This window comes from Halichoerus grypus, chromosome 5 (assembly GCF_964656455.1).
Source record: "Halichoerus grypus chromosome 5, mHalGry1.hap1.1, whole genome shotgun sequence".
Classification (NCBI taxonomy): domain Eukaryota; kingdom Metazoa; phylum Chordata; class Mammalia; order Carnivora; family Phocidae; genus Halichoerus; species Halichoerus grypus.
In genome coordinates this window covers 755,220-778,887 of record NC_135716.1, presented here as the reverse complement: position 1 = coordinate 778,887, position 23,668 = coordinate 755,220, and the positions used below count along the sequence as shown (strand labels likewise).

At 54.3% G+C, this 23,668-nt stretch overlaps 1 protein-coding gene and 1 long non-coding RNA gene across 3 annotated transcripts in view; one reads left to right on the top strand and one right to left on the bottom strand.

Moving 5' to 3' along the window:
• Positions 1–289: 289 nt before the first annotated feature.
• On the bottom strand, positions 290–8,893 carry LOC118544097 (uncharacterized). Of its 2 annotated transcripts, none has more exons than XR_013447628.1 (3): positions 7,734–8,893; positions 2,117–2,311; positions 290–1,477 (listed from the first exon to the last, which is right to left on the bottom strand). It is a non-coding gene; the product is annotated as an uncharacterized LOC118544097 (long non-coding RNA). The 2 variants fall into 2 exon arrangements; XR_013447627.1 differs by having other exon boundaries at positions 290–900.
• The window catches only part of SPATC1 (spermatogenesis and centriole associated 1), a 23,098-nt gene continuing 1,532 nt past the window's right edge, over positions 2,103–23,668 (top strand). Inside the window, exons 1-5 of the mRNA XM_036105636.1 lie at positions 2,103–2,313; positions 15,937–16,189; positions 16,466–16,731; positions 16,839–17,378; positions 17,492–17,631. Of these exons, the coding sequence (XP_035961529.1) occupies positions 2,103–2,313; positions 15,937–16,189; positions 16,466–16,731; positions 16,839–17,378; positions 17,492–17,631 (1,410 nt within the window). The remainder of the gene's footprint in view (positions 2,314–15,936; positions 16,190–16,465; positions 16,732–16,838; positions 17,379–17,491; positions 17,632–23,668) is intronic.

Sequence of the window (23,668 nt, the reverse complement as noted above, 5' to 3'; positions counted from 1 at the left end):
GCACATACCGCCCCTCCGTCTCCAGCCCCACATGCAGCTCCTTCCGTGGAGCACCGTGCCCTGCAGGGCCAGAGGGCTCTTCCCACCCCGACCCCTCCTCCACCAGCGTCCACTTCCCCAGGGGAGGCCACTCTGGGCCCACTGCATCCAACTGCCCACCAGGCTTTCTCCCCGCACCGCGCGGTGATTGATGCCCAGCTGCTCCCCACTCCGGGCCAGGCCCATAAGGCATGGACAGCGCCTGAGTGTGACCAGCGCTAAATCCCTGATTTCTTTTTTTTTTTTCCTGTTCTATATTTTAAGTTTTTTATTTTAATTCCAGTGTGGTTAACATACAGTGTGCCTCTAGTTCGGGTGTACAATATTGTGATTCCAACACAGGGCTGCCGCTAGCTGGGGCTCCGCACACGGTTTTGGGAGGACGGAAGCGCTGGTACCCGATACAGAGAGCACATCAGTCAGATTCCTCGGGTATGAAGAGACTTATTTTAAGGAACTGGTTCATACAATTGTCCACATCCACAGGCCAGTGGCCTGGACGCTCAGGCAGGGCCTCCGGGACAGCACTGAGGCCAACATCCTCTTTTCCTGGAAAACCCCAGCTTTCTGCTCTTAAGGCCTTCAGCTGATTAGATGAGGTCTGCCCACAGGATTGAAGGTGACCTCCTTGACTTAAAATCAACGACTGTAGATGTTAATCACACTACAAAATACTTTCACAGCAATATCTGAACCAGGGTTTGACCAAGCACGTGGGCACCCAGCCATGCTGAGCCATCAATTTCACCAGCCCAGATGCATCGACCCCAGGAGAGGCCAACAGCGAGGCCAGGCCGGATGGTACAGGAGACCCGGAAGGCCGTGAGAGGCTCGTTTTCCCACGCCGGAGGATGGGATGTCCTACAAACAGCAGAGGGTGGTGAAGAGACGTCCAGCCAGGCCTCCAGGGCCAGGGCGACCCAGCCAGGATTACAGTGTAGGGTGTCCGAGGAGGCCCCCATTGTGAGGTCCAGGTAGAATGTTCAACTCAGGCTGACTCCAAGCCCGTCCTCACCCCCGCCTGCCTACCAGGAGCGCGCCCTCAGGCTTAGACCTGGGCTTCACTGTCCTTCCCGTCTGAGAACAGATGGCTACACAGCGAGTGGAGGCCCGTGGGACACCGCCTCCCTTAACTCCCAAGGTCAGGCCCGCCAAGATCTCTGTGTAGGTAGCTCTTAAAAAGAGAGCGTGGTGAGGCCTCAGGTCTGAATTCTCGGAACCTGACAACCTGACGAGGGGCATGTCTTGGGTACTCGAAGGACCACAGGCAGGAAAATTCAAGCAGTCAGAGAACGGAGCTGTGGGCACAGAGGGCTGCCGTGGGGGACTCAGAATAGGGGAACCTGAGTCACCAGAAATGGGAAGTCCAAGCTATAGAGAGCCAGGTGCTTGGACAAGGGAGCCCCTGGGCCGGCAGTCAGAGAAAGGCTTTGAGCACCTGGGTTGGAAAAAAGTAGGGCCAGTGTCCAGTATGGAAGGTAGAATGTCCCCAGGAGAAGACTGACAGGCTAAACCCAGGTGTGCGCAACCTCCCAAGGAGAGGGCCCCTGGCCAGGAAGGGGCGCGATAAGCTTCCATTCAACAGGTATTCTCTGGTCACCTCCCTGCTGTGCCCCTGGGCCCTTTGCTGGCTGCTGGGGACGTGCCCAACCCCCAGCCTCACTGTAAAGTGAGCCAAACAGAGCCAGCAGCTACCCGCACAGAGCCGGGGAGCACCACGGTAGAGACATGGCCGGGGAAGCCTGGAGAGCAGAGCTGCGCTTGCTGGGGCGGCAGGACGCCGGACAGAGCGGGCACCTGCAGAGTGAATGTGGCCCAACAGAGGAAGCGTCCGTGCATTCCAGGCCAGGGCAGGACCTGGGCACAGCCTGGAGGCATGGAGAGCAGAGAGGGCAAGGAGGAGGGCACAGCCTCTGACCTCACAATACCCAGAGCCCACTGGGCCCGCCTTGCAACTCGCAAACTCTGGCGCCCTCCTCCAACCCGGGCAAGGCCCGGGGCCCTGGGCAGCCTCCAGGTGCAGCGCCCTCCCTTGGGCGGCACCCGTCCCGCTGCCCCGGGGCATGTCTTTACTCACCAATTATGAGGGGCTTCGGCATCAGATCGAGAGGCTGGTGAGGGAGAATGAGGAGCTGAAGAAGCTGGTACAGCTCATTCGGGAGAATCACGAGCTCAGGTCGGCGATCAAGACACAAGCGGGTGGCCTGGGCATCAGCGGGTTCAGCTCGGGGCTTGGCGAGGCGGCGGCCAGCCCTCCTCAACGCCCAGGAAACTGTAAGACAGCGAGGAGGGAGGGTGGGTCTCAGGAAGTCCCGGAGAGAGGGCACAGACAGCAGGCACCTGCTGGGACAGGGGCCCCAGCAGGTGAGGGAGGGTGGGGGAGCACACAGGCCATAGGGATGGAAGTCCCACCCGCCCCGATGGCCGGAGCCCGGCCTCTGCTCCCCTCAGCCAGACTTCCAAGCAGCCCCAAAGACTGAGAACTTCCTAGCTCTGGAATCCAAATGTGCTACCCTACTGGGCCCAATACGTCACTCCCCTTCGGCCTCCCTCCCCCTCAGCACCCCCATTCCTCCGCGCCTGCAGGTGGCCAGGAGGCAAACAGCAGCCCAAGTCCAGGAGCCAGGGTCAGAGGCCAGGATGGCAGCTGAGGTCCGGGAGGCATTAGTGTGTGACCGAGCCCTGGGGCCGCAGAACATCTACAGGCCAGGGTGACACAGAAGAGGCAGGGAAGCCATGGGTGATACGTGGGGACTGAGCCAGGACGGCTCCCAGAGGCCAGCAGGCCAGGGACGCTGCACAGCTGGCTGCAGTGATAGGAACAGGGAGGTGCAGGAAGGACGGAAAGCAGGGGCGGAAACCGGCTGGCACCGAAGATAACGGAGGGAGACTCTGGCGCTGGCCGTGCCCGGCGCGAGGCCGTAGAAGTCAGTGGCTGACTGCGGCGGCGAAGGTCACACTGGGTGTGAGCAGGTGATAAAATCCTGTGGGTGTCACAGCACACCCTCCCCTCCCTATGGCGTCCTCCTCGTGCCAGAGAAGGCCGTGTGCCCTCCGCTCCTGTCACGGGCCCTGCACCCCGCCCTCCCGCAGGCCCCTCTGGCCCCAGGCAGGTCTGGAACTATCCTCGTCCCCCGAAAGGAGGACTCCGCTCTTTCGCTGTCCCTGCCGACTGGGCCTCTGCAGCTCGATAGTGGACCCCGACACTCAGTGGTAGTGGTTCTAGAAAGGTCATGGGTGGCTTCCTAAGTGCCACATCCTTCTAAACCTCTGCATGGAATTTGGGACTGATAACCCCCCTCCTTCTGAGTTCCAAGAGCACCCTCGGCCAGGGCGTCCCCCCCCGGCTCACCTCTGTCCCCACTGCTCCCAGGTTGGCTCAGGCCTGCCCTCCACCACCAGCCCTCCCATCACCACTGGCTTCAGTCCTCCACCATAAGTGGAGGTCCCTTCACAGGGTCTTGCAGGCCCAGTGACTCCCTGGCACTCAGCTCAGTCTAAACCACAATGTTTCTAAGAACTGGCCTTTCCACCAGGACGCTAAACCCTGTCAGGTCTGTAGTCCTGCCCCTACAGTCCCACTTCCGGCTCGAAGCCTCCTTCCTCTTACTCTTGAAAGCTGCCTCCCTCGGATCCCTACCCACCGGTTTCCCTGCTATTCAACCTGGCTGTTCATCCAACCCATCTTCACACCCGCCATAGTGACCACGAGAACACAGGCCCCTCTCCTTTGAAAGGCTCTCCTATAAGGACAGAGACAACAGGCTGACAAAAATAAAGACCCAGGGAGGAACAAAATGTAAGAAATCTCAAAGTTTAAGAAAAAAGTAAGTCTTCTCCTTTTAGGCTTGATTCTTAAAAGAATCCTTGGACCACTTCAGGTTTTCCAGCTCCTGAAGGATCCAGCTTAGAGGGTTAGGAAGGCTTTCTGAAGGTGAGCCCCGTAGTGACGGGAAGACATTACAGGATGAAGAGCACCTCACGCAAAGGGTAGGACCAGGGGCCTGCAGGAACATGAAACATCAGTGTGGTTAAAGCCCAGGCTGTGTGTGTGAGTGTGTGTGTGTGAGTGTTTGTACTGTGTATGAATGTCTGTGTGGCTGTATCTGTGAGTGTGGGAGGTAAGTGTGTTTATACTGTGTATGAGTGTATGTGTGATTGTGTCGAGTCTGTGAGTGGAAATGTGGTTGTACCTGTGAATGTGAGTGTCCGTGTGGTTGTGTCTGTGAGTGTGAGTGAGTGTCCATGGGGTTGTATCTGTGTGTATGAGTGAGTGTCCGTGTGGTTGTGCCTGTGAGTGTGTGTGAGTGTCCATGTGGTTGTGTCTGTGAGTGTGAGTGAGTGTCCATGGGGTTGTATCTGTGTGTATGAGTGAGTGTCCGTGTGGTTGTGTCTGTGAGTGTGTGTGAGTGTCTGTGTGGTTGTATCTGTGAGTGTGAGTGTCCATGGGGTTGTATCTGTGAGTGTGAGTGTCTGTGTGGTTGTACCTGTGAGTGTGAGTGTCCATGGGGTTGTATCTGTGAGTGTGTCTGTGTGGTTGTACCTGTGAGTGTGAGTGTCCATGTGGTTGTGTCTATGAGTGTGAGTGAGTGTCTGTGGGGTTGTATCTGTGTGTATGAGTGAGTGTCCGTGTGGTTGTGTCTGTGAGTGTGTGTGTGTCCATGGGGTTGTGTCTGTGAGTGTGAGTGTCCATGGGGTTGTATGTGTGTGTATGAGTGAGTGTCCGTGTGGTTGTGTCTGTGAGTGTGAGTGAGTGTCCATGGGGTTGTATCTGTGAGTGTGAGTGTCTGTGTGGTTGTACCTGTGAGTGTGAGTGTCCATGGGGTTGTATCTGTGAGTGTGTCTGTGTGGTTGTACCTGTGAGTGTGAGTGTCCGTGTGGTTGTGTCTGTGAGTGTGAGTGTCCATGGGGTTGTATCTGTGTGTATGAGTGAGTGTCCGTGTGGTTGTGTCTGTGAGTGTGTGTGTGTCCGTGGGGTTGTGTCTGTGAGTGTGAGTGAGTGTCCATGGGGTTGTATGTGTGTGTATGAGTGAGTGTCCGTGTGGTTGTGTCTGTGAGTGTGAGTGAGTGTCCGTGTGGTTGTATCTGTGAGTGTGAGTGTCCATGTGGTTGTATCTGTGAGTGTGAGTGTCCAAGTGGTTGTGTCTGTGAGTGTGAGTGTCCATGTGGTTGTGTCTGTGAGTGTGAGTGTCCAAGTGGTTGTGTCTGTGAGTGTGAGTGTCCATGTGGTTGTGCCTGTGAGTATGAGTGTCATGTGGTTGTATCTGTGTGAGTGAGTGTCCATGTGGTTGTATCTGTGAGTATGAGTGTCATGTGGTTGTGTCTGTGAGTGTGAGTGTCCATGTGGTTGTATCTGTGAGTGTGAGTGTCCAAGTGGTTGTGTCTGTGAGTGTGTGTGAGTGTCCATGTGGTCGTGTCTGTGAGTGTGAGTGTCCATGTGGTTGTGTCTGTGAGTGTGAGTGTCCATGTGGTTGTGTCTGTGTGTATGAGTGAGTGTCCGTGTGGTTGTGTCTGTGAGTGTCCGTGTGGTTGTATCTGTGTGAGTGAGTGTCCATGGGGTTGTACCTGTGAGTGTGAGTGTCCATGTGGTTGTATCTGTGAGTGTGTGTCATGTGGTTGTGTCTGTGAGTGTGAGTGAGTGTCCGTGTGGTTGTATCTGTGTGAGTGAGTGTCCATGTGGTTGTGTCTGTGAGTATGAGTGTCATGTGGTTGTATCTGTGAGTGTGTGTGTCCGTGTGGTTGTGTCTGTGAGTGTGTGTGAGTCTCTATGTGGTTGTATCTGTGAGTGTGAGTGTCCATGCTGTTGTATCTGTGAGTGTGTGTGAGTGTCCGTGTGGTTGTGTCTGTGAGTGTGTGTGAGTGTCATGTGGTTGTGTCTGTGAGTGTGAGTGTCCATGGGGTTGTATCTGTGTGTATGAGTGAGTGTCCGTGTGGTTGTGTCTGTGAGTGTGAGTGAGTGTCCGTGTGGTTGTGTCTGTGAGTGTGAGTGTCATGTGGTTGTGTCTGTGTGTGAGTCTCTATGTGGTTGTATCTGTGAGTGTGAGTGTCCATGTGGTTGTATCTGTGAGTATGAGTGTCATGTGGTTGTGTCTGTGAGTGTGTGTGAGTCTCTATGTGGTTGTATCTGTGAGTGTGAGTGTCCATGTGGTTGTATCTGTATGAGTGTCATGTGGTTGTGTCTGTGAGTGTGAGTGTCCATGGGGTTGTATCTGTGTGTATGAGTGAGTGTCTGTGTGGTTTTATCTGTGTGAGTGAGTGTCCATGGGGTTGTACCTGTGAGTGTGAGTGTCCATGTGGTTGTATCTGTGAGTGTGTGTGAGTGTCCATGTGGTCGTGTCTGTGAGTGTGAGTGTCCATGTGGTTGTATCTGTGAGTGTGTGTGAGTGTCCATGGGGTCGTGTCTGTGAGTGTCCGTGTGGTCGTGTCTGTGAGTGTGTGTGAGTGTCCATGTGGTTGTGTCTGTGAGTGTGAGTGAGTGTCCATGGGGTCGTGTCTGTGAGTGTGAGTGAGTGTCCGTGTGGTTGTATCTGTGAGTGTGTGTGAGTGTCCGTGTGGTTGTATCTGTGAGTATGAGTGTCATGTGGTTGTGTCTGTGAGTGTGAGTGTCCGTGTGGTTGTGTCTGTGAGTGTGAGTGTCCATGTGGTTGTATCTGTGGGTGTGTGTGAGTGTCCATGTGGTCGTGTCTGTGAGTGTGAGTGTCCATGTGGTTGTATCTGTGAGTGTGTGTGAGTGTCCATGGGGTCGTGTCTGTGAGTGTCCGTGTGGTTGTGTCTGTGAGTGTGAGTGAGTGTCCATGGGGTCGTGTCTGTGAGTGTGAGTGAGTGTCCGTGTGGTTGTATCTGTAAGTGTGTGTGAGTGTCCGTGTGGTTGTATCTGTGAGTATGAGTGTCATGTGGTTGTGTCTGTGAGTGTGAGTGTCCGTGTGGTTGTGTCTGTGAGTGTGAGTGAGTGTCCGTGTGGTCGTGTCTGTTCTCTGGCTACTTCCTTGTCCTGCCTGCTCCCCTGCCCACTCCTTGTGACTTGCCTTCCTCGTGGAATCAGGCTTCCGTTCTTGATTTGCTCTTGTGAACTCAACCTCCAGTTCCTCTTTCTGGGATCCCTTGTGCTCTGTGTCGTAAACCCTGCGGTTCCCAGCTCTGGCCGCCCCCCGCCCCGAAGGGCTGCAGGAGGAAACACAGCCTGGACTTGTGGGTGCTCATGAGCGGCGCAGGACCACCCTGGCTGGGAACCCACATGACACCTGCGTGGAGCAACCACAAATCTGACGCTCCGGGAGAGGTCAGGGCCAGAGGGAGAAGGTTCAAAAGAGTTGATCGCTGAAGCCACAGGAGGGGTGAGGCCAGCCGGGAGGGGACAGCAGGAGAGAAGCACAGAGACAAAACCTCAACGTGTAAGGTCACGGAGGCACAGCTTCGAGGGGACAGAGCATCACCAGAGTACAGGCTGTGGAGAGGGCAGGCAAGAGAAGTGCTAAAGACGTGGGGGGCCTCTGATGCCCTGGTGGCAATGAGCCTGGTTAGACTTGAGCCGCACCAGACGCAAGAGGCCCACGCCGTGAGGGCAGGAGCGACGCGTGCCGGAGGGCACGGACAGGGCTCGCTGCCTGCTGCCTGAGCGTGGCCTCGGGCGGGCAGTAGCCGGACCAGGACGTGCAGGCAAGCTTCTCAAGCGAGCAGAGGCCGGAGTTTGTTACCTTGAGGGGGGAGAAGCCCGGAAAGACGCTGGAAGGTGCAGAAGAGAACAGGGGCACTTCCCAGAGGGGCGGAGGGCAGGAGGCTGAGGAAGCTCCAGAACCACGGCTTCGATGTTCCCGGTAGAAATGACATTCTCTGAGAGCTGAAGAGGAGGATGGTCTGAACCAGAGTGAGCACGGCGGAGGAACTGAGGGGGGACCCAGGTACCTCTGTGGGGCTGTGCAGGGAGCTCGATGCTGCGGCTAGCGTCTGTGGACCCTAAAGGCAGAGGCCACCAGCCTGCCCCAGCAGCCCCGGCTGGGGCTGGGGGAGGGGCGGCAGGGACGCTCGCTCGCTGGCTGAGGGTAATTGGAACAGCAGACGATGACATCATGGCTGTGGCCGCATGAACCTCACAGGGAAAAAACAGGTGCCAAGAGGTTCAGGCCTGGCCCCATGAACATGGCAGGTGGGACGAAGAGCCAGGATGGGATTAGGACTTCCGGGCCTCGTGCTCCGGGGGGTGGGATCTCTGTTGCTCTTTCTACCTGGGACCTTCCCCCACTCCTCCTTCACCCAAGGCCATTCTGTTCCCCAGCCCCCACTGCCTGCTGCCCTCTCTGTCCTCTCTTGGGGGCTGCAGGCTGCCGGAAGCTTCCTGAGATGGGGGCAGCCTACTTCCTTTTTCCAGAAGGGCCTCTTACCACCCCTGCTCCCCACCTCCCTGCCCCTGCGCTTCCCCCAAACCAGGGGCTTCTTTCCTGCCTCAAAATCTGTCCATCCTCTCAGGGCCTTCTCCGACGTCCGCAGCCCTCGCCCCAGGACCCATCTCTCCTCCATAAGAACCCCAGCTGACCCCCAAAACTCTGCTCACACCCCTTTCCCCCTCAGGTCCAGGGTCCCCAGGATGCAAACCCACCCCAGGAGCTGACGCTCAGCATCCTAGATCTATCCTCCCAGGCCCTGTCCCCCTCGGGACCTGTGCCCCCTCGGGCCCGTCCTCCTCCTCGGGACGGTACCCCACCAGCGCTCCAGGACCCACCAGCCCTCAGGGCCGGTCCCCTCTCTCAGGACCTGTCATCAACCCCCCTGGCTCTTTCTCCCTTCCCGCCTCCTCATTGTTCTTGGAACCCTCAGCTAGAGCCCTCAGCTAGAGCCCCTGCGCTCACGGATCTCCCCTCTGTGCACCCAGCCACCCACTCCACCCTCCCGGGTCAAAAGTCACAGCCCCAGGGCTCTGGCCCCGCCCCTACGTAGAGCCCCGCCTCCGCCTCGGTCTCCCGCGGGAACCTGACTCCTCGCGAGCGCGCTGTCTGCACGCCGGGGGCGGAGTCCGAGGCGGAGGGCCGCGGCGGCGGGCGGGCCGGGGGCGGGGTCCGAGGCGGAGGGCCGCGGCGGTGGGCGGGTCGGTGGGGGGGGTCCGAGACGGAGGGCCGCGGCGGTGGGCGGGTCGGGGGCGGGGTCCGAGGCGGAGGGCCGCGGCGGCGGGCGGGCCGGGGGCGGGGTCCGAGGCGGAGGGCCGCGGCGGTGGGCGGGCCGGGGGCGGGGTCCGAGGCGGAGGGCCGCGGCGGCGGGCGGGCCGGGGGCGGGGTCCGAGGCGGAGGGCCGCGGCGGTGGGCGAGAGGCCTGTGAGGGGCCTGGCGCTGGACAAGCCCCCCCACACCACCAGCCCGGGACCGCAGTGGGGCGGCGGCGCGAAGCAGGGACTGCAGCTGGGAGGAGCAGGTTGGGGGTGGTCAGAAGTTCAGTAAAGCAGTTTAAAACATTGTAAAGCAGGGGGGGGGCCGGGTGGCTCAGTTGGTTAAGCGACTGCCTTCCGCTCAGGTCATGATCCTGGAGTCCTTGGATCGAGCACCGCATCGGGCTCCCTGCTCGGCGGGGAGCCTGCTTCTCCCTCTGACCCTCCCCCCCCATGCACGCTCTCTTTCTCTCATTCTTGCTCTCTCAAATAAATAATAAATAAATAAGTCTTAAAAAAACATTGTAAAGTGCATTTGTAAATCTAAGACATTTGCTTGTCTAACTTTAATTGTCCCATGTAACACACCTTCCTGGACCCTAAATAATTGTTACATGTAAAATAAATATAAAGGCAGTGAATCTAAAGCTCTCTTTAAGGTTCTAATACTGTATCTAAACCTGGGAAGATTTCAACTTACAAATCTAAATCAAATATAAATTATAAAAAGACACAGGGAGGGGCGCCTGGGTGGCTCAGTCCGTTAAGCGGCTGCTTTCGGCTCAGGTCATGATCCTGGAGTCTTGGGATCGAGCCCCACATCCGGCTCCCTGCTCAGCGGAGAGCCTGTTTCTCCCTCTCCATCTGCCTGTCACTCTGCCTACTTGTGCTCTCTCTCTGTCAAATAAAATCTTTAAAAAAAAAAAAAAAAGACGCAGGGGGCTGGTGGCTGGCTCAGTGGTGGAGCACGTGACTGATCTGGAGGTTGTGGGCTTAAGCCCCATGTTGGATATAGAGATTAAAAATAAAGTCTTTTTTTAAAAAATCAATCAGGCCCCTGGGTGGCTCAGGCAGTTAAGCCTCAGACTCTTGGTTTCTGCTCAGGTCATGATCTCTGGAAGTGGGATCTGTGTGGGGTTCTGCTCAGGGAAGAGTCCCCTTGAGATTCTTTCCCTCTGCTCCTCCCTGCATGGGTGCATGGTGCGCACTCTCTCTCTCTCTCCAATAAATAAATAAATAAAATCTTTTAAAAAAATCAATCAATTAGGGGCACCTGGGTGGCTTAGTCATTAAGCGTCTGCCTTCGGCTCGGGTCCTGGGTTCAGCCCAGCATCGGCCTCCCTGCTCGGCTGGAAGCCTGCTTCTCCCTCTCCCTCTGCCTGCTGCTCCCCCTGCTTGTGTTCCCTCTCTCACTGTGTCTCTCTCTGTCAAATAAATAAAATCTTAAGAAAAAAATCAATCAGGGGCGCCTGGGTGGCTCAGTCGTTAAGCGTCTGCCTTCAGCTCAGGTCATGATCCCAGGGTCTCGGGATCTAGCCCCGCATCAGGCTCCCCGCTCCGTGGGAAGCCTGCTTCTCCCTCTCCCACTCCCCCTGCTTGTGTTCCCTCTCTCACTGTCTTTCTCTCTGTCAAATAAATAAAACCTTAAAAAAAAGAAAAGAAAAAAAGAAAAAATCAATCAATTAAATGCAAATTATAAAAAGATTAAACCATCACATGTATACTTTGCATTAGAACACAAAGCTATGGGACTGAAATGTCTAGTTGAGTTGTTATTTAGATTTCAGTTAGTTAACATACGGTGTCAAAGTAATCTTAGGTGTACAGCATACTGATTCAACACTTCCATTCAATCCCTTGTGTTCATCACAACAGGTGCATTCCTTAATCCCCATCCTCTATGTAACCCATTCCGCCCCCCACTCCACCCCACCCCCTGGTCACCATCAGGGTGTTCTCTATCCTTAACAGTCTGTTTCTTGGTTTGCCTTTCTCTTTCTCTTTTTCTTTTTTTCCCTTTGCTCATTTGTTTCTTAAATTCCACATATGAGTGAAATCAGATGGTATTTGAGACTGAAATTTCTTAAACAGGCTGGCTGCGGACCCCTGGTAGAACATTCCTGTTCACACCTCATGTCATGGCTTAAGTATTACTGGTGCTCCCCAAACTCATTTCCCCATCTCGCAGCCAGATATTTCTACCAGGTGGCTCCTGAGATTCTCATTGGTGACCCTGATGGATTGCAAACCCTATGAAGACTATGTCTTGGCACTGAGCAGTGGACACACACTCCTCCATGCTCCGTGGGTGCATTTAGTTGGCCCCTGAACCATGAATGTTTTTCCTGGAAACCTAAATGCCTATGACCCCAATGAATCCTTTTTAAAATGACTTTATTGAGATATAATTCACACACCATACAATTCACCAATTTAAAGTGTGTGATTCAATAGTTTTTCATATACTCACAGGTTTTTACAAAGATCACCACAGTTTTAGAACACGTTCATCACCCCAGAAAGAAACTCTTTAGCTATGATGCTCCTACCACCTATTCCTCTACAACTCTCAGCAACCATTTATCTACTTTCTGTTTTTATGGATTTGCCTATTCTGGATATTTCTTTTAAATGGAATCATAAGTATGTGGCTTTTGTGTCTGGTTTCTTTCACCCAGCACAGTGTTTTCAAGGTTCATCCATGCTGTAGAGTGAACCAGTACTTCCAGTTGGTATTAGGTTTTTGTTGTTGTTTCATGGATGAATAATATGTCATTAATGGATACACAACATTTTATCCATTCATCAGTTGATGGACTTTTGGGTTGTTTCCTCTTCTGGGCCATTATGAATAACACAGCTATAAACAACCATATACGAGTTCTTGGGTGGATTGATGTTTCCATTTCTTGTGGGTATATATCTAAGAGTAGAATTGCTGGGTCATATGGTAACTGTATGTGTAACTGTTTGAGGAGCTGCCAGATTGTTTCCCAAGGTGGCTGCACTATTTTTCATTCCCACCAGCAATGTAGGAGTGTTCCAATTTCTCCATATCTTACCCATACTTATTATCTGATTTTTTTATTATAGTCATCCCAGTGAGGGTGAAGTGGTTCTGATTTGCATTTCCCTGATGCATAATAATGCTGAGCATCTTTTCTGTGCTAATTGTCCATTTGTATATCATCTTTGAGAATGTCTGTTCATGCCCTTTGCCCGTTTTAAAGTTGGGCAACTTATTTTTTTATTATTGAGTTTTAAGAGTTCTTTAGAGATTCTGAATACAGGTCCCTTATCAAATGTATGACTCGCAAATACTTTCTCCCATTCCATGGGTTGTCTTTTTACTTTCTTGATGGTGTCTTTTGAAACACAGAAGCTTTTAATTTTGATGAAATCCATCTCATCTATTGTTTCTTTTGCTGTTCACAGTTTTGGGGCCACATCTAAGAATACATGGCCAAATCCAGGGTCCTGGAAATTTACCCCTGTGTTTTCTTCTAAGAATTTTATAGTTTTAGTTCTTACATTTAGGCCTTTGATCCATTTAACTTTTGTATATGGTGTGAGGTAGGCATCCAACTTCATTCTTTTACATGTGGATTCCAGTAGACCCATCACCATTTTTTGAAAAGATTATTCTTTCCCCCAATGAATTGTCTTGGCCCCTTGTTGAATCAGACCACAGATGCATGGGTTTATTCCTGGACTCCCTATTCGATTCCATTGATCTGTATGTCCCTCACTCTGCCAGTGCCACGTAATCCTGATTACTGTAGCTTTGTAGTAACTTTTGAAATCTGAAACTGAGTCCTCCAACTTTCTCCTTTCTCCCTTGCTTTCTTCCCTCTCTGTCTCTTTTTTGCTTAGGTAGTGTAAAAGGGAGAAGTGCAGGGTGGCTCAGTGGCGCCTGTAATAATGCCTTCTCTCTTTTAAAATGTGGCTTCGCCCATTCTGGGTCCTTGCAATTCCTTGTGAATTTTAGGACCGGCTTGTCAGTCCTACAAAGAAGTCAGTTTGGATTCTGACAGATTGCATAGAATCTGCAGGTGAACTTGGGAAGTATTGCTCCCCATGGGATGCTTTTCCATTTATTTAGGTCTTCTTTAATTTCTTTCAAAAGTGTTTGTCATTTTCTTGGGGCACCTGGGTGGCTCAGTCGATTAAGCATCTGCCTTCAGCTTGGGTCATGATCTCAGGGTCCTGGGATCAAGCACTATGTCCAGCTCCCTGCTCAGCAGGGAGCCTGCTTCTGCCTCTGCCCCACACCCGGCTCGTGCTCTCACTCACTCTCTGTCTATCTCAAATAAATAAATAAAATCTTAAAAAATAAAGTTTCAGGACATCTTGCCACACATTCTGTAGAGTGTTCCAGGGGCATAGATTTAAGCAACAAGCCCAGGAACTTCTGAAGGAATGTCAGAATGTTTCTGAGGGGTCTTACAGAAGGTAGATTTAGCACTGTGCATTAAGGACCGCTAGAATGTCTGTTTTCAGGGGGAAGAATCAATAATAAAGATTTTCGTAGGTATCATGGTCAACATCACTCATCTTCAGGGAAATACAAATCAGAACCATGACGAGATATCACCTCATACCGGTCAGAATGCCTAAAGTCAACAACACAGGAAACAACAGATGTTGGTGAGGATGCGGAGAAAGGGGAACCCTCCTACACTGTTGGTGGGAATGCAAGCTGGTGCAGCCACTCTGGAAAACAGTGTGAAGGTTCCTCAAAAAGTTAAAAATAGAACTACCCTATGACCCAGCAACTGTACTCCTAGGTATTTATCCCAAAGAATACAAACACACTAATTCAAAGGGATACATGCCCCTCCTATGTTTATAACAACATTATCTACAATAGCAAAGATATGGAAGCAGCCCAAGTGTCCATCGATAGATGAACAGATAAAGAAGATGCAATACACACACACACACACAGTGGAATATTACTTAGGCATAAAAAAAGAATGAAGTCTTGCCATTTACAATGATGTGGATGGAATTAGAGAGTATTATGCTAAGCGAAATAAGTCAGAGAAAGACAGATACCATATGATTTCACTCACATGTGGAATTTAAGAAACAAGCAAATGGAAAAAGGAAGGAAGGAAGGAAGAAAAGGAAAGGAAAGGAAAGGAAAGAAAAGAAGAAAAGAAAAGAAGAAAGAGAAAGAGAGGCAAACCAGGAAACAGGATCTTAACCCTAGAGAACACACTGATGGTCGCCAGTGCAGGGGGAGGGGGGACCAGGTGATGGGGATTAGGGTTAAGGAGTGCACTTGTCCTGATGAGCACCAGGTGACGTGTGCAAGTGTTGACTCACTATATTGTACCCCTGAAACTAATACTGCAGTGTATGTTAACTACACTGGAATTAAAATTAAAAACCTAATTAAAAAAAAAGGCTTATGTAGTAGAATTTATTCGTCACTGGGAAAACTGGAATCAATTTGCATGCCCAAGGATTGGAAGAGGCTCAATGAACCGCAGCACACGCCTGAGCCCGAGCCCGGCAGCCACAATGAGCGCTGTTCTCAGAGAAGGGTGGCCGGAGGCCATCCAGCAAGAAGACGGGGAGGACATAAGGACAAGGAGGACAGATAAGGCTGCCACCTGTTGGTACATGGCCCTGGAGCTTAGAACGGATTTTACATTTTTAATGGTTGAAAGAAAATCAAAAGAATACTATTTCCAGACATGCCAAAAGTACACGAAATTCAAGTATGAGCGTCTGTGAATAAAGTTGGGTTCCTACGGATCCACATTCGTTCCCGTGTTGTCTGCGGCCGCTTTGCCCACACAGCGGCTGGGCTGAGTTGTTACAACGGAGACCAGACAGACATGGCCTGCAAAACTGGAAATGTGTACCAGCAGCCCTTAATAGAATAGGTTCGTCACCCCTGGTTTATAAAACGTGTGCAGAAAGTCTTCAAGGCAACACGGAGCTTTGTACTATGACTAACAGTGCGGTGAGGGGACTAGAGGTTTCTAATCTTACATTCACTTTCCTGTAGCTCCGTTCTTTCTCTGCAGTGAGCGCGTATGGCTTTTAGAACAACAACAAGGGTAGCAGTTTTCAATTAAAACCTTCCCCGCACCCTCCCCCCAGCTTCTGCGGCCCTAGGGGTCTTCTCGCCCACAACAGTGGTCATTCAAGGGCAATGTCCTCAGGAACCCAAGAGAAATGGGCTCTCAGGCCCCGACACAGGGATCCAGGAGTGTGAAGCCGCATGTCTGGGCCAACCCGCCCTCTTGAACCCGCATTTACTGTTCCCAGAGATGCTATGCCTATTCTAGCCCTGGCCTCCCTGAGGGCCCCCCACCTGGGGAGGCTATCCCCACAACAACAGTGGGCAGGAAGCCGGGACCCACCGCTCCCTACCAGGGAATGGATGGGTCAACTTGGCAACCTGGGGGACCAGCCGCCAGAAGACGCTCCTCGGTGGGGCGTCAGCCGCTCAGAGCAGCGGGCACATCTGAGGGGTGGGCAGCTGTGGAAGGTCCCTATGACTCGGGGACAGGTGTTCAGAGAAGTGAGCCTGGAGGAGCAGACGGAGAGACAAAAGGCCAGACCCTCATGGGGGATCTGCGGAGGCGCCCCCCAGAACCCCCCTAAGGTAGAGAGCCATTGTCTGGCCCACTAAGAGATGAGGCTCAGAGCTGGTCAGCTCATCAGAGGCAGACAAGCACCTTGGCCTAGGCCCCTTCCTTGATGGGCCTGCCTGGGGTCTCAGTGCTTTCTCTGTGTCCCCCCAGGTGTCTTCCTGCCCCCGTCCCCAGCAGCCACAAATGAGCCTATCCTGGATGAAGTGGGGATTATGACTCTGGCGCCCCTGGCCGACATGCTGAACAGCCCACAGCCCAGCCCCGCAGCAGGCGCCATCGTGAACCCCCTGATGGGCCCCCTCAACACACTGCTCCCTGGACCAGGGTCCATGTCACAGAGCATCCCGCTCACCAGCCTCCTGACCAGCCCCCTGAGCAGCCACCTGACTGGCCCCATGGCAGTGTCCCCGGGGGGCACACTGACCAGCTCCCTGGGTCTGCCTTCAACTGGCCCCCTGAGCAGCCACCTGACTGGCCCCATGGCAGTGTCCCCGGGGGGCACGCTGACCAGCTCCCTGGGTCTGCCTTCAACTGGCCCCCTGAGCAGCCACCTGACTGGCCCCATGGCAGTGTCCCCGGGGGGCACACTGACCAGCTCCCTGGGTCTGCCTTCAACTGGCCCCCTGAGCAGCCACCTGACTGGCCCCATGGCAGTGTCCCCGGGGGGCACACTGACCAGCTCCCTGGGCCTGCCCTCAACTGGCCCCCTGACTCCAAGCAGCCCCCTGATGGCCCCTATGACAGGCACAGTGGCCGTCTCTCTGAGCAGCCCCCTGCTCACCTCCATGGCTGCTCCTCTAGGTGTTTCTCAGAACCTTCTGGCCAACCCCATGAGCAATCTGGTGCTGTCGGAGGCCCCGAGGGTGCGGCTGTCAGAGCCGCTCCAAGGATGCCCCTCCGGACCCCATCCCTCAGCTGGAGCAGGGCCTGCCGCCACCACCAAAGGTAACTGGCTCAGGGGGAGGGACAACAGCCCCCCTCCCCACCACCAGGCCAGTCCTTGGTCCTGCTCTGATCCTACTTCTCTCCTTTCTGCCCCACCACGTCACTAGTCCCAATCTCCACTGAGCATCCCCAGCCGACCCAGGACCTGGAGCCCTTCAGCATGACGTTTGTGGGCTCACCCATCCAGGCCTCCACCCCTATCGGGACTAGGGGCACGCCTGGCCCCATCACCACCTTTTCCTACAGCAGCTCAGACGCCCAGACCCAGCCCAGTGCCCCTAAGGGACAAGCAGTTCCTGTATCTGTCCCCACGACCCCACCTGTCTCTCCAACTGCCACAGTCCTCGTCCCTATCCCTACTCCCGCCCCCCAAGCTACCACCAACTACACCCCCTCGAGCACCACCCACATTGTCCAGTGCCCCCCCCAGGCTCCCACCCGGGCACACCACTCCCCCACCCAGCCCTCACCCACCCTCCACTCCCCTCCACGAAACCCCCACTCCCCGCCCCGAACCTCATCCTCCCCGGCTACAGTCAACGACACCCGGGGTCCACGTGGCGCAGAGACATCTCGGAAAAGCATCCTAGAGTTGGAACGGAAGCTAGCCCACCGAAAGACCAGCAAGTTCCCTGAGAGCCCCCGAGGTCAGTGACACAAGGTCAACCAGGGGGGTCTCCCCTGATGCCCTTGTGGACCTCCCTGGCACTAGCCTGGGCTGCTGACCATGGCCACTGACCACTCCTTCCACTTTCCCCAGAGTCAAAGCAGCTAGGCTGGGAGAGGCTGGTGGGGGAGATCGCCTTCCAGCTGGACCGCAGGATCCTGTCCAGCATCTTCCCTGAGCGCGTGCGTCTCTACGGCTTCACTGTCTCCAACATTCCAGAGAAGATCATCCAGGTGTGTGGCGCCCATCTCCCCTCAGAGGGCCTGCCCCTTCCACCTGTCAGGGATGGGAAGCATGCTGGCCTTGGGGCCTGGCCAAGCACATCAGAATCCAAGGACCCCCTAGGATGGAGGAAGCACGGTGTTCAGTCCAAGTGGCCAGGGGGTGTCCAGGGCATCTGGCATCAGGAGCCTGTGGCCTTAGCCACATGGCTTCCCCAGAGGACAGGGCAGGAGAGGGTCCTGAGCATGGTCAGGCCTGCACTCTCCTCCTGTGCCACTGCAATGGTCTCCATATGGCCAGCCCTCACTCCCAGGGGCCCTCCCCAGACTAGCAGAGCTGATGCTTTCCCCACCCCGTTGGTACCCTCAAGGGTCACTGGGGAGGCAGGCAAAGGGGAGGCAGGTCCCAGAACCTCTGACCAGCTGGCGGCCTCATGGCCAGGGGCCTCAGGCCCAGGCTCATTCCAGTATATTCTTAGCATGCCGTTCACTGAGCTTGCTTCCGTTGAGGGACACAGAGGACAATGCTTCCCAAAGGTGCTTGGGCGCATCTACCTTGCCACCATGCGTGGGAAACTCTCCAAGGCAATGGGGGGGTGGGGCACAGTCACGGGATATGGGCTGTGCTTGGCTGGATACCCAGAAGCAGCTATCCAGAATGACGGCATGTGTGCCCGTCCCCCACCAATGTGCCAACTCTGGGTGGGATCCCATGCCTCGGGGTGGGGGAGGTGGGCCATCTGGGCCTTCTTTGGGAAATGGCCCTCAGTGCTCCCGGCCACTTTCTCTCAGGCCTCTTTATCTATAGATTATAGACCTGGTGTGTGATCTGCAGGAATAACTTCTATTAGAGTGGGCTCGTTTGTATCCAGGTTTGAGCTTGCCTTTTCCTTTGCTTAGGGTGTCCTTTGGTTGGGTTTTTAATTTTAATGTGGTCAGAATTATCCACTTTTCCTTTATTGCTTGTACTTCTCACGTCTCACTGAAGGCTAGAGCGGTAGAGGGCAAAGGGGAGCTGCCCAGCCCTGCCTCAGTCCTCCCTCCTGGGCCCACCCCTGACCCTCCCCAGCCCACGGTGTCCTCTGCATGGGATGGTGACAGAGCCTGGGTACCTCTCTTCTTCCAGACTGTTTCTGCTCCTCTGGACCCTTCACTCCTCACTCTGAATTTTAGGATCATCCGTCAAGCTCCAGGAAAAACCTAGTTCAAATGTGTAGTTTTGCATTGCCAGGGAAGTTTCCCATCTTCACAATGTTGGTTGTTCCTACGCACCTGCCGTTTCTGTTGCTCATGCTGCAGGCCCACCGTGGTCACGTTTGGTCTGACGATCCTTGACTCACATCCGGGGACCTCGGCCACCACCGCTGCGTCACAAGCGCACATTGGCCATGGCTCTTTAAAAACTGGCAAACAACACAGTGGAAGCACAATATTATGTCTCTAAAATGTTACGTCTGATATCCAATTGGCAGAGATTACATTTAATTATAAACACAAGTCTAGCTGCCCACATAGAAATTAGATATTGAGCGGTAAAAGAGGTTTCCTACTGTTTGAGAATGCCCGTTAGAAGGTGATAAAGACCCGTCAACCACTGAAGCTGGCCGGCCAAGTCAGCTGATTCCGGCTCCTCTTCACTTCCCCGGAGGGTTAGCGTCTATGCTGCAGAATGTAACAGTCACGGCATTAAACGGCAACTCTTGGACAAGAGGCAGGAAGGTGACAGCGGGATGTATGTAGGGCAATTTGTTCTGGCGTCTTGAGGAAGTCAAGGAGCTCGGCACCCCCTTGGCCAGTGCCTCGGCCGCCATCTTGGCAGGCTGGGGGGGTGGGGAGGGGGCTGTGGCTTTCACCAAACACTCATCTGCTCATTCTGCCCCATGGCCACCATCACCATTTCCAGAGCCACTGGGTCCATTCACCTTCCATCAGCAATGACCAGTGCTGCCAGGGGCCATACACTTGCCGCCCAAGCTCCCAAGAAGCGGCCCCACTGCAGCCCACCTGCACAGAAGCTGCTTTCGGGGCGGGGCAAACACCGCCTGGCTTGCCCTCTGTAGAGCCCACCGCAGGTTGATGATGTCTGGTTCCACCTGAGGAGCATAAAGATGCATCCTGCTCTTAAGGCCATCCATCCTGCCTGCTTTGCTGGTCCATTTGCTGGTTCCTATCAGCATCCAATTCTACTTTGCCCAAATTTCTGTTTCCCTTCCTCAGAACATCTTGTTTTTCTGCATGTTGAACCCCAGCCTTGGTTGTTGCTAGAATCCCTCAATTCTATCCAGACCCACTAAACCTGCTCAAACCTGGTGTCCAAATCTGGCTCATCGGCTTCGTGAATGCAGTATAGGTTGATCACTGAAAAGCTTTAAGAGAGCCCCATTGCTGAATGAGGACTCATTGACTATTTTCACTGAATCTGGCCATCTTTTTTAAAAGTTCACAGTTACCCATGCCATCTTTTAAGCTCAACTAAAAGTTGTCCCAATGCCCCAACCTGTCACTTCTTTTACCCAGTTGCAAAGGCCTTCTGCTGGGGAGCGGGGGTGCTCTCAGCCTGCCGTTCGCTCCCAGTCATGGCAGACCAGGAGTCCAGCCGCACCAGTATGAGGGTGGTGCCTGGTGGTGTGTCCAGCTGGGTCCTGGTGCCCCTGGCGCTCTCTGGGGCCTCACTCACTGGCCTGCCGACAATGGTTTTGGGTTTTGCCTAACGGTTTGTTTCCAGCCAGCGTGCCAAACCCTTTCTCTGGTTCTAGTAGGCTGTATATCATCTTGGCTTTACTATGTAGACAATCATATTGTATACTATTTAACAGAAGCAGACAATGGGGCAACCTCATCCTGTTCCTGACCAGACTAGGAATACACACTTCAAGTCTGCGTTAAGTATGATGTGTGTTCCATGCTTTTTGCCAGATCTTCAAGTCACAGCTTTTGGCTGCAGATAACAGAAACCACGCTAGCTGGTGTAAACAGAAAGAGATTTCTTACAAATGTTTAGGCGACGACACAAAACTGGGCACAGAAGTCGGTGCGGGGTCACAGCCCCTGCACTCTGCCGAAAACCCGGGGGCACCTGGCCCCCAGGCATCTGCTTCCACCTGGGCAGAAGCCACAGGGGGAGTCGGAAAGGCTTTCGGCTTCGGGGAAGAGGCACTAGAACAGAAGTCAGATGACCCGCTTCAGCATCTGCCACATCAGGTTAAGAAGTTCTTCCTCGTCCTCATTTATGGAGAGTTGGGGGGGGAGGGGGAGCCTGAACCATGAAGAAATACTGATTTTTTTTTTTAGAATGTTTTTTCTCTTTCATTGAAAAGATCACGAGTTTCCCCTCCCTCCCTGTTCTCTTAACATCTCGAGATACAGATCGTAAGCCACACTGCATCCCTGGTGGTTTTAATGCCCTGAGATGCTGTTTGCGGCTGTTCATGACTTCTGCAGCTGCGCTGCTTCTTTAGAGAACAGGCCCTGCTGCTGTGACAGAAAGGCAACCAGGTGTCTTTCCCCGTCGGGCCGTCGGACCCTGCGGTCCAACCCCTAGCAGCCTGCGGGTCGGGGTCCCGGACTCGGCCCAGGGGCGGAGCTCACAGCCTCACTCTCACCCTATTGGCTGGAGCTTAGTGACGTCAGGCCTCGCGGCGGGAGGGCGGGAGTGCGGCCTGCGCCCGGAGCTGCCCGCGCAGAGGAGGGCTGAGTGCCGCGCCTATCCTCCATCTGGTCTGTCTGAGCCCTTCTGTTGAGCCTTAGGATTTTTTTGAGCCTTAGGATACTGTTTCCTCCTTTCTGCTTATGTCCTTCCCTCTGCTTGCTTTAGATTGGCTTTATTTCTCTTTCTTGGGCTGAGCACTTAAGCTATTTTACTTTACATGTCTTTTGTTGGTAAGTACGTTTGGGGCAAGGGAGTTCCCTCAGGTCGGGGAGATACGCGAAATGTTTAACCAGCGGTGCGTCAGGAATCCCAGCCGGGGTGGATCCTGGCAGAGGGACAGGGCTCTGCTGTCTGCGCGCCGGCGCCGAAGTGCGGCAGCGCCCCCGGGCGTCCGCCCCCGCCCCCGCCCGGCTCCCCGCGGCGCTCGGGCTGCGCCCCCGAGGTGGGCGGGGAGCTGTCCAGGTCCACATATTTCACAAACTGGTTGGAGTTCCTCTCTAACCCCCGAATCCGTTAGGTGCATCTCCAGTCTCCATCGTCGGAGGGGCATTCAGCTCTTTAGTTCGATGTCTAACGCACTTGCCCTGTGCTCTAAGAACGAGGGCTGAACCACACCGATTGTTATATTTGCTGCCATTTCCCTATCACTGAACACGTGGCCAATGTCGTGGGTGTTCCAGGATGGAAAGACGGGGTGGTGCGCACCTGTGCTCCGTCTCTTGGAGGTGCGTGCATATTTGGTCACACCTGTTCTCTCCTCCACAGCTGATCCAACACAGGGTCCCCTGCTGATTCTCCCTCTACAGACCTTTCCCATGTCCACATCTGCATCTGCAGTCGCCTACCCCTGGACCAAACTGCTGCCACTTTACTGGTCCACAGCTACGCTCCCCCTCCGTCTATTCACTCCTATTATGGGGCATTCAGTGCATGCCACGTTCATACCAAATAGACAGTCTCTGCCCTCGGGGAGCTCACCCATTCCCCGGAGGCCTTCAATAAATATTTGTGCTAGAGGTTCAGGGGGTGATACATGCTATGAGGGGCAGGAGAGTTTGAGGGTGGGAGCTAGGCACTGAGTTGGCCTTGCTGTCTCCCCCCCACACCCCACCCCCGCACACCTATACTCTGGCCAACTCCAACATCCTGGGAAAGCCCCTCCCTCCTCTATTCCTTTGAAACACAATTCTGCTCAATGTGAGAGCCTATTGATGTGTCCTGTGGAAATGGTGGCCCCTTGTGGTGGTGCAGACCAGCACAGATGCTGTGCTTAGCACCCCCTAGAGACATTTCCTTTCAACTTCCAAAACAGCTGTCAGGCGGTCTGGTTTCCTTCATATCATAGCAGGGAAACTGAGGCTCAGACCCAGTGTGATGACAGAAGCAGCCATTGAAACCTTGCTCTGCACTGTGCCTCCTGGCACCTTCCATGCCATGCATGCTGTTCCTTGTCCTGGAAGTTCCTTTGCTCCTGTTCTCATCCTTCAGCTGTCAGCCCTGCCATCCTCTCCCCTCCAGAATGCCCCCCCCCTCAAGGCCGCCTGGTTGCTCCCCATGGCAGCACTCAAAGCACTCCTCCTGCTCAGTCTTGTCATCACTGTAAACCCAGAGGGCTTTGCTCACACTTGAATCCCATCACCTGCTACAGTGCCGCACGCAGGGGAGGGCTGAGAACATCTGTGGGATGGACGCACGGAACCCTCACCCTCTCTTCCCAGCTTCTATCCACCCCCTTATGTGGTCAGCATGATCTTTTAGAACCACAATGCCAATGGACCAGAAATCTCTGACCCTTTAGGACAGAACCCTCCGCCATGCTCTCTGCTCAGCCCTGCCTGCTTCTCAGTGCCTGGAAGGTGTGGTAGGGACTCATGCCCATGGCTCCCTGGCTTCAGTGGGGTGCCTTCCTGCTCTTCCCCACTCAATCCCCTCGCCTGTCCCTCCACTCTCAAGGGGTCACCTCTTTGGGGCGGGCCTGGCCTTGTCTCTTAGTGTAAATGCACCCACATTCCTCTCCCAGCACCCTGGCAGGGTGGGTGCAGTGTGCCCCCTGGAGGACTTCTGCTCCTGTCTGGAGCTCCATTCACCCAGTGTGGCACACAGCAGCTCAGCCCCAGCCCCAGAGTGAGCAGACGATGGGTCCTGACATCCCCACGGGGGGCCGACGCTTAAAGCTATCCACCCGCTGCGCTCTGCCATTCAGCAGCATGAAGGTTCACCTGCTTACCCACAAATGCTGGCTGAGCTCCTGCAGTCTGGCTGACAGGGGGCACAGGAACAGGCAAATGGAGGGAGAAGGCTTAGGGGCCAAGAGGAGCCTAGAATCAAAGAGACAGGCTTGTTTTAGTGTTGACTGTGCACCCAAAGTGCTGAGCATTGGGCTCTGGGTGCATCTGCCAG